Source organism: Chelon labrosus (genome assembly GCF_963514085.1).
Source record: "Chelon labrosus genome assembly, chromosome: 9".
In the NCBI taxonomy this organism is placed as follows: domain Eukaryota; kingdom Metazoa; phylum Chordata; class Actinopteri; order Mugiliformes; family Mugilidae; genus Chelon; species Chelon labrosus.
In genome coordinates this window covers 29,732,760-29,743,092 of record NC_140359.1, presented here as the reverse complement: position 1 = coordinate 29,743,092, position 10,333 = coordinate 29,732,760, and the positions used below count along the sequence as shown (strand labels likewise).

The 10,333-nt window shown below is 41.6% G+C and overlaps 1 protein-coding gene across 1 annotated transcript; it reads left to right on the top strand.

Annotated features, from left to right (window-relative positions):
- Nucleotides 1-219: 219 nt before the first annotated feature.
- On the top strand, nt 220-5,353 carry LOC311493620 (signal recognition particle 19 kDa protein-like; the record flags this gene model as incomplete). The annotated part of the gene is made up of 4 exons (XM_084552351.1): nt 220-249; nt 4,191-4,334; nt 4,478-4,586; nt 4,716-5,353. 4 exons carry the CDS (start codon nt 220-222, stop codon nt 4,844-4,846), a joined length of 414 nt encoding a protein of 137 aa, XP_084408477.1. The 3' UTR covers nt 4,847-5,353.
- Nucleotides 5,354-10,333: the final 4,980 nt, after the last annotated feature.

The following is a 10,333-nucleotide window of genomic DNA, read 5'->3' as shown; positions in this document are numbered from 1 at the left end:
ACCCAGAGCCTTCTGACTGTGAGCTATCAGAGCTAACCACCACAAACACCTTCATACTTTTATGAACTGTGAACTTGAACACGTAATTCTTCCAACTGTGGACGTAGACGTGGGTTTCACTCAGTCTGGGAAATAACAACGTTCACCTCCGTTCAGGGAAAAAATGATAGAAACGTTTTATGACAGTTGTCAGCTGACGTACGCCTTCCAGCATACATCATGGTGCAGCTGAAAGAGAAGCCGTCTCTGGTACAGAAGCAGCTGATCCACACAAACAGTTGAGTTATTTCCTAGTATATACAGTCAATGGTTATTCAAATAAACAGAACAGATCCTGGTGGAAAAAATATGACGGGCTGAGGATGGATGGTCAGGTCAGTCAGAGATTCTACTGAACAAGAATAGATAAAAAAAAAAAAGTGAACTGTTTATTTTATTTATTTATTTTGTCTATGAACTTGAACAAGTTCACTTTAATCTGTGCAAACTGAACTTTAAACTAGTTCTTGTTCAGTGTGAACTTCTGCTAAACACACCTCTGCTGTTAACGATAGTGAAGATTAAAAACTGAGCTTTCTGATTGTTTAGTTACCTGTGGTCAAAAAGAAAACATTAAACCTGCTGTTCATGTTTCTGGAGGAAATTTAAATCCCATTTGTATAAGTTTACAACCAACAACGTTTCCTGTAAGGAGGAACTTTTAGAACATCCATCAAATCTGTTTCTGTTAATCGGAACATAACAGAACATGTAGAATATGTTAGAGTCTGTAGAATAAACCAAGTCTTTGACTTACCCATCAACTGAAGCCACCTCTGCTCAGTTTGGAGGACAGTGATACAATGATCCAGTGATAGTGCTGTACAATGAGGACGTAACTCAGAAAGTGAAAGTATGAAGTGAAGCAAAGCAAACAAAGAATCAGAATCAGCTTTAATGGCCAAGTATGTGTGGACATACAGGGAATTTAACTCCGGTAACTTTGCTCTCTTGTACAGAAACACATGGAACTTAAATAAGTGTAAAAAGTAAACCTTTCTGTACATATAAAATAACATAAAAGTAAAAAAATAAAAATTTGAGAAATATAGGATAAGAGCAGGTCCTGGATGTTGGGAAGGTCAGTACCAATGATCTTCTCTGCAACCCACTCACGCTCCCTAATTCATTCATGCATTTCCATCCTCTTCTCTGAGGTCGGGTCACAGTGTAAGGAAGACGTTCCTCTCCTCAGCAACACATTCCAGTTCTTCTTGAGGAATCCAGAGGCGTTCCCAGACCAGACTAGATATATAATCCCTCCAGTGGGTTCTGGGTCAGCCCTGAACTCACTAAATGTGTTTGAGTCACATTCAAGTCTTTTAGTTTTTTGTTACTTTCACACAACAAAATTTAATTAATTTAATGGTGTTGAACTGGTACAGTGGTGTGGTGGTTATCACTGATGCTTCACAGCCAGAAAGTTCTGGGTTCTAAACCATGGGCTGACTGGTTCCTTTCTGTGTGGAGTTTACATGTTCTCCCTGTGTCTGCATGACGAAGATTGCTTTGTCATTTGATTTTGTAAATATGCACTTTTGGCTGCTAGAGTATGGGAACACATGCACTTCAATAATTGCACAAGCACTTTAATAGGAGCAACAGCACTTTATTGAAGATTTACGCAATACATTTTATCACATTGCGTTTTGCACATTGGTAGGGCTGTAGTTTGCACTATTGATCGTTGAAATGTTTGTCTCCATGTTTGTCTCCATGTTTGTTGTCCTTTTGTGGCCTTGGTTGGCTGGCAGGTGCTGTGTGGGCCACGCAGCGGGAGTAAAATATGCAGCCATGTTTTAATTGATAAAAGAGCAAGAACTAAGCCAAAGAAACGTGATGGTGGATGTAAAGTATAATACGTTGCTCTTTAAGTGTATGTAGGTGCAATGAGGAATCTCATGAGGTGTATTTTGCACTCACCAGTCTCTTTGTCTTCAGGGTGTTCAGGCAAAAGTCTTCCCCAGACAATGGACCCCATGTTTTATAGTACCGGCGGTAACCAAGTGTCAATTGGTGTGGGGTGGTTTGGTTGTGTGTGTTTTATTGTTCTAAATGTAATGTGGTTTAGTGGAAGTTTGTTTTCATTTGTAGTAGGAGAGATGAATATGCATATTGGGTTGTGAGGATGTGTGTGTGTGTATATAATTGGAGAAAAGAAAAGTCTGCGTGGGTTCTCTCCAGGCCGGAGTACCTGGAGAGAACAAACTAAACAGAAACTAAACTAAAACTAAAACTAAAACGAAACAGAAAGCGGTTAAAATATTTAATGTTTTGTAAACGGTCAGACGTACAGACGTATATCCAGGAGGTCACTGATGTACAGAGCTGCTTTAAAGGTTAAATGTCCTTCAGAGTTTTCTGCAGTTCTGCATAAAAATGACTCAAATCATCATCAGATATTCACACAAGTCAAAGGAGACAAAGATAGAACTTGATCAGATTCATGAAACAGAAATATTATAGTTATTTATTCAAAGGAAATAATCATGTGTTCATATCATGTCCTCCTTGTCTCCAGTATCTGCTGTGACCTCCTTGTCACTAAATGTTTCTGGTAACTGCTGATGTAACCGATGCTCAGTTATACTCAGTAACTGGCTGGTTCAATAAACCCCTCGACTCTGCGTTGTGTTGAAAATGATGGTCGGGAGTCTTGTTTATCTCGTTTTTCAGTCTCTTTATTCCTGCACAAAACAGCATACAGTGGTCAGTCATGAATTGGTAGGCTTGGTACTTGAGTCTCAGACACGGCACTGTAAAACGTATAGCAAGCTATGTTAGCACTGTAGCTTCCTTGCTAGCTTACTTCAAAGTGCATTAGGTTGTTGTAACAAGTCGAACAGCACACTCTTAATACTTTATATTGACAGTTCCACAAAGCACAGTAATTACATATTGCACCAGTAACCATACAGGTATTAATACATAGTATTTGTGCCCAGTGCTGTGATCTGCAACGTACCTCAAGCGCGGCTCTCATAGAATGGCAACGTAAGGTGACCGCCAGAAGAATTTATTGCTAGAGAGGGCGCTAATGAGCCAACCCAACCATAAATGTGCAACCACATACAAGTGGAATTTAAAACACTGTATACACCGTTACACTGATCAGTGGTCTACAGCAGCTTGGAGGAATTTTAGCCCATTCCTCAGAACAGAACCACTTCAGTTCTGAGATGTTGGTGGGTTTCCTCACGTCAACTGCTTGCTTCAGGTCCTTCCACAACATTTCTATTGGATTAAGGTCAGGACTTTGACTAATATCACATATTAGACTCTCCAGACTTTGAATCAACACATTTTCACCAGATCTGAACCAAAACACTGTGAACATGACAGAAATACGTTCCTACCTTCCAGTGGCTCTCTGAACTCTGGCCCCATGCATGGACGGGTCCCTGACATAAAATAGACACCTCATTTATCAGTCAATACACTAAAACAAGTCCTAGAAGGGCTCAGGTTCTGTTTGATTGGGTTCTCTCTGTCTACTTTCAGGACTAGATGTGAAGATCTGTTGATGTTTTGAGTCATTTTTATGCAGAAATGTAGAAAATTGACATAAATAATTTTTAGGGTCTCTTCTTTCACTTCATGGTGTTCAGCGTAACTTTAAAAGGATAAAGCTGAGGTGAGATATCAGGAAGGCTGAGAGGAAATGTCTTCAGATTTCACCACAAACGTTCACTTTGACCCAAAGATGAACTGACTGGAGGTCAAAGGTCACTGTAACCTCACACTACATGTCTGTGGTCGTAGCCGAACAAACCAAATTATAATTTTAACAAAATGTCACACCAGCCAACAAATGAAATGGTGAAGAGATTTCCCATTAATGCAAATGAGTCTCATAACGAGCAGGAAATGAAATGTCTGGTGTTTAAATGTCTACAACTGGAGGTTTATTATATAAATTATACTGTATTATCATATAAATTTAAGTAAACAGTCCAGTTACTCACAGTAGAGTCTCTCAAACGTCCTCCTCAGCCTGTCCATGGAGCAGGATAGAGACAGCAGCCTGTCACTGAACAAGCTTCCACCAAGTTACCACCAGAACCTCTACTCCTCATGGTTTGAGGTTTTATTCTGATCATTAGAGGAGGAACTAGCATCAATGTGAACACTGTCTGTTCTGTGTGTCTCAGGCTCGTCTGAAGATGCTCACTGAAGGACACAATGATGTTGTGTCTCTGCAGGCGGTGGAGAATCCGTCCTGTGCCGAGATCAGAGACGGCCGCAGGGATGAACGTCTTGGTGGAGGTAAACCTGAGGAACAGCGTGTTTACTATGTTAGCCTAAAGAAGACAGAGTTAGCTGCTTCATTAGCCTGAAGAAGACGGAGTTAGCTGCTGAGGAAACTTGAGGAGGAGGAGGAAGAGGAGGAGGAAGACGAGGATGATGATGATGATGATGATGATGATGTGTTTTCCAGAACAAAATGCACCCCAGAGAGTGGAACAGAGACGTCCAATTCAGAGGTCGGGTCAGGGTTCAGTTGAAGCAGGCTGACGGTAGCCTCTGTCTGGACAAGTTCTCGTCCCGTAAGCACCACAAACTAAAACATGTTGTCACGACGTTTTCAGAAATGTTGGAGGTGGTTTTAATTTCATAATATGACTCAGGAAAATGTTTGCATACCCAACCACATCACCTTCCCGTGATGTTCTCAGGTAAAGACGTGATGTTCTACGTGGCGGAGATGATCCCAAAACTAAAGACTCTGACGCAGAAGGGTGGAGGAGGCGACACCAGCTCTCAGCAGGGAGAGGGAGGGAAGAAGAGCAAGAAGAAGAAGAAATAGAAGAAATACAGTTCATTTATTTTTAAGTTTTAGTTTTAAATTTGAGATGGTCGTTCAACTGATCGTCGGACAGAATTAAACCCTGAACCTGTGTAAGGTTTGTCTTTAAAGGGTTTGTTGATCATTTCATTCAGCTGCAGGCGTCAGAGGTTCACTGAGTTCAGGGTTGTGAGAAGAACTGATAGAAGGTGTTTCTGTTTTATTCATCGTCCTCCTCTCTCCACATTTGTTAAATTCATTTTGTCTCTGTGAAGATGAATAAATGGTTTGTTTTCTCACATTTTTGTTGTTTTTTTTATTGGGGGGACGGGGTCTGTCATCCTTATAGAAGGGTTTCTGCTTAGCTAACATCAGCTAGCATTAGCCACCATGCTAAAGTTGGCAGAATTCTTCACTGGTTTCCACTTTTTGTTTGGTTCTTTCCTTCTCTGTACCCAGCCTTGTCGACTTCATGTTTTTCACTCCATAGTGCTAATGGAGTCGACACGTTTTATTATGGTAATGGACCAGCACATGGTTATTGTTTGCCTAACCGATGGGCAGGACTTGACTAAAGGTCACTTAATTAAAAGGTAATGAGCAAATCTGAGAAACTGGAATTTGTCAAATCAGTTTTCTGTCAATAAAAAACCAAGTCAATAAATCAACCAATCGATGTCTTTGTTCAACCACTCCCGGTCAATTCTTTGGTCAATAAATTGAAACATCCGTGCTGAAAAACCGGTCTCCTCTGATTGGTCCTCAAAGTTAGAACACAGCCCCGAGTGCAGGATGAGTCTTGAACATTACGGCAGGTTGGAGGAAACCGGACACTCTTTTGTTCTCTAGCAACTTTAAGTTGTTGCTCCTTTGTTGCGCCTTGCGTAAGCAATATACCTCACATGGGGCACCACTTAGATGGGCACTGTAAGAACAAATCTGGCATTAATCATTAATATGATTATTAATTATAATAATGAAAGTATTAATTTCCTAATAATTTCAGGATGTCATCCTGGTAACAGGGACCCATAACCAAACAGCAAGTTCAGCCTCAAAGTATATTCTCAACTATTAATCTGGAAATCTGATCAACAATTAAAGCGCTGAGGTTTATTCTCTCTGTGTCGGGGCATTCTGGGTGTTATCAGATCAGATTACAGCGACTGGAAGTAAAAGAATTTTAGCGTAACGGTTCACTTAAATACCCAACACATGCTAACCAATGGCACAGGTATGAAGATGGTTGAGATGGCCTTGTCCAACTGGGTTCTGCGTTCTGCGTTCTTGCCTGTTTAGTTCAAAGTACCCTCTGACCAAGTACAGTCCAAATACCTGGATGAGTTCTAGAGTGTGGACTTGGTACAGCCAAGTATCCCACAATGCATTTGGTGGGCATCAACGAGTATGCTGAATGACCATCCTCCAGAGTCCTTACTCAAGAATCAAATGAGAGTTTCAACTCTGTATTACTGAGTATGTAGTTCTGAGGTCTGGATACTTGGTATTGATAACCATGTTCTGTTAATGAATGTAGCCAGCAAGGAAAGTCAGTGGTAAAGTCAACAATGTTTAATGTCTTCTGTGTTTGAGATGAAAAGAAGGGGACACCTATGCGCTCAGGAGGCAAGACAGTGAGGTCGTACAAAAAGAGACTGAGTCCAACAATGAGTAACCCATGTGTATTCTTGTGATTTGCTTCTGCTGACTCTGGTAGTTCAGTATTTTAGCTGCAACTTGTGAAAACAAGTCCTTATCAACTACCCAGTCTGACAGCTGGGGGTACCACAGAGCTTACCGTTGTATCTTGAGGCATTTTATTGACAATGACTCAAAAACACTCAGAGATTCAGGGATATTCACGTGATGCAGTTTATTTGCAGAAATATAATCTAGAAACAAAAAATGTTCCAGGTTTTGAGCTCATTGTTTAATACAGCGCTTCACTATTAGTTACTTGATGGTATCCATACTTCACCTTCCACTCTTTTTACCAGCCTTTATACGCAACTCATGTGTATAGTAAACTTCAGGCATCAATCAAAACATCAGGTTTACCAAAATCTCTGTCTCCACTATTCAAATAAGGCCATATCAGGTCATTTCCCTCAGCAAATAGCCTCATGATTAATACAATATATGTTTCAACATAAAGCATGAAAAGTATATGAGAAAACCAATGAAAGTATAGTATACCAACAAGTCTGTACTTCAGACTGGAGAAGGACAGGCCACAACTAGAAGAGGGTCTAGTAGCATTCTCTCAGTCCTGACATATGTCTTCAAGTCCTTTGTTATGATACTTGAGCACATGATGTAGATTAATGATTAATAAATGAGAAAACAACATTATCCATGTGATTAACTGAATATTCTGACTATATGAGCAAAGTAAAACTAAAACTACTTGAAACAATAATTTGAAATTATTAGAGCGATAATTAGTAGTTACTCTGACATATCAGGAAAGAAGTCTACATTGTGTCAGCCATCACGGAAACGGACTCTGCATCATTGTTTGTTTCAGACTCATTCTGTGTCTTTGGCTGATTCTGTGGTTCTTTGTCGTCAGATGCCTTGAATGACTTAGACATCTGACACTCCTGGAGCAGCCTGTCCACCGACGCCTCTACGTCTCTGAAGACCAGCACCAGATGACCACATTCACCATCATCACTGATCCAGCCTTTCAGTCCAACTTTTACTCTACTTTGTTCATGTCCAAAGAAAGTCAGGAGGACTCTGTCATCTGAGACCTGGCAGTCAAACACTGGTGTTGAATTTGAGCTCAAGTATAAGACATCTGTGGCGTTGTCCTTTGCACAGTTGTCAATTGTGACTGAGCCGTGGCTGAAAGCCAACATGTAAATGTCATTTCCTTCACCTCCAACCAGGTAATCTCCACCAGTGGACACCAAGGTGTCGTCGCCGTCTGAACCTTTGAGAAGAGAACTTTCGTAACCAGACACCAAGACATCCGAATAGATGGTGCCGACCACAATTTCCACGTCCTTCAACACGTCCCCCTCAGCATCAGCGTAGCGGCATTGTCCGGTCAGCAGGTTAACATAAACCCCTCTCCCCTTCTCATGCTCACCCCGGTACAGAACAGTGTCTCTGCCGGGACCTCCGTCCACTAGATCAGCCCCTGGTCCAGGAATGAAGACGTCCCTTCCAGAGTTGCCCATCAGTGTGTCATTCCCGTCCTCACCATAAAGAGTGTCATCTCCTGTCCCACCAATTAGGATGTCATCTCCTTTTCCTCCAATCAGTGTGTCATCTCCTTCGCCTCCGTCTATGGCGTCATCCTTCCACCCACCAATCAGAGCATTGTCTTGATTATTGCCCAATATGTCATTGGACTGGGAGGGACAGCCTTGTACCGTATGGACCTTTGACAGATTTTTCTGAGAGCTGAAGTCCAAACGGCAGTCCACCTGCAACTGTCTCAGAGTCACTTTGAAAGCTTCAATCTGAAAGAAAGGAACATCTTCAGCCGACTTTACAGCTTTAAGTTTAAAACGCACCCCGTCAGAGCTCTGAAACTCTAGGTGCTGATGTTGGTTGTCTTTTTTGTAGTCAAGCAGATAAAATCTTAATTTTTCCTTATTTGTCAGGATCGTTACTCTCAGATCTTTTGATGACGAGTCCAATTTAACTTGACTTCCATGAAGGAAATCCATGTCAACCAGCACAGTATCAATGTTCTGATCTACGGCAAAGTTATCGATAATTAACTTGTTTCCATAACCGTGTTTGATTATATAAGTGTCTTTTCCTTCACCTCCCGACATCACTGGGCCCCCGGTGTATGGATCCAGCACATTGTCATTGTTGTTCCCAACCATGATGTCCAAACCTGAGGATCCATACATGTCTTTCACTGAATCAGCATCATTCCTCATCATCACTTTCCCTTTGATGCCACAGAACGGTATTACCCTTGAGTCTTTGGTTCTGTAGCGGTAACACCTTTGTCTTTCTCTTACTCTGATTGGCCATTTCGGGACATGTTGTTCTCGTAGTTGAGGTTTCTGGTTTCTGTAATCAACAGTCAACGGTAGCATTAAGGACTGACCACAGCTGCTGGTGTTGGATGCCAGTCCAGCTGTTATTCCATCGCTGGTCTTGATCTGCAGGTGCTGATAATCGATTGAAACCAGTTCTGTAAAATAACATCTCTTCTGCCATTGACCAACATAACGATGCTCAACCCTTCACAAATACAGCTTATATATCGATATTGTTGTTTCAGGAAGAGAACGTCCAACGCTCGATCTGGTGATTTGTTGTTGATGGTTTTTACTCCTTGGCCTGGAGTGATAATGAACTGGTCCTCTCCTCCTCTACCCTCAATGAAATCATCTCCACTTCCTGGGACGATGACGTTGCGCTCTTTGTTTCCTTTGATGATATCATCAAACTGTGACCCACGGATCTCCATCACGCCGTATAACGCCTCGTTCTCCTGGAGGTCCACCACCAGACTAGACCGGGAGCTGCTGTAGTCAATCTTGTGACTTTGTATACATTTGTTGATCATGTCCATTGAGCTGCAGTCAGACTTCTTATCAGAGATTGTGAAGGTGATCAGATCCTTTGTGACAACAAGCAAATGTCTATCTGCTGATGATCTGAACCAGTTCACCAAAATCACATGGATACTGTCACTTTGTGCTATGAGATGAACATCATCATCTGTGACCCTGACTCTGAATGCATGAAGATTAGCTTCTATTATGACCATGTCTGTTTTGTTATCTGTGGAGTAATTATTAATCCACACTATAGACTGCTTTCTGCTTTTAACCACGTATATGTCCTCTCCTTCACCACCCTTTATGTGATCCCGTCCTCCTCCCCCATCTATCAGATTGTTCTGTCCATTTCCAATGAGTACGTCATTATACTGAGATCCAAAGATGTTTGTGACTGTACGTAGAAGTGGCTCTGATGCGTCCACAGTTTGACCATGAGGCTTCATCATCTTGTTAATTCCTCTGGCTACCAGCTGAACAGAAGACACCACCGTGGAGGAAACCTCAAACAAGACTCCGTCTCCTGACATCAGGTTCATATGACGGTACAGTTCACCCTCAAACCAGTTCAGTATTCTTACAGTATGAGTGTCCTCATATCTAAACACAACATCAGCTCCAGATTTAGACACAGAAATGTGACTGTAGTCGACACTGAAGTGAAGAGAGTCCAGTGATTTGGAGGGATCGTAGTTGTTAATGATGGTTTTTCCTCCGTCCTCAGGAATGATGTAAGTGTCTCGTCCACCAGAGCCTTTAACATAACTTTTCTGTGGCCCGAGAAAGAATACGTCATCTCCCGGTTCCCCGTAAAGGGTGTAGTAGTAATCCAACATGACTTCCATCATTTGTTTGTCCTCTGCTTTCTGAGCTGCAAAAAATCGATTAGACTCTCTGTTTCCCTTGTATACCCCATATCTTGAATTTAATATATTTTTATAACCTGACACCACATTAACAGAACCGGCTG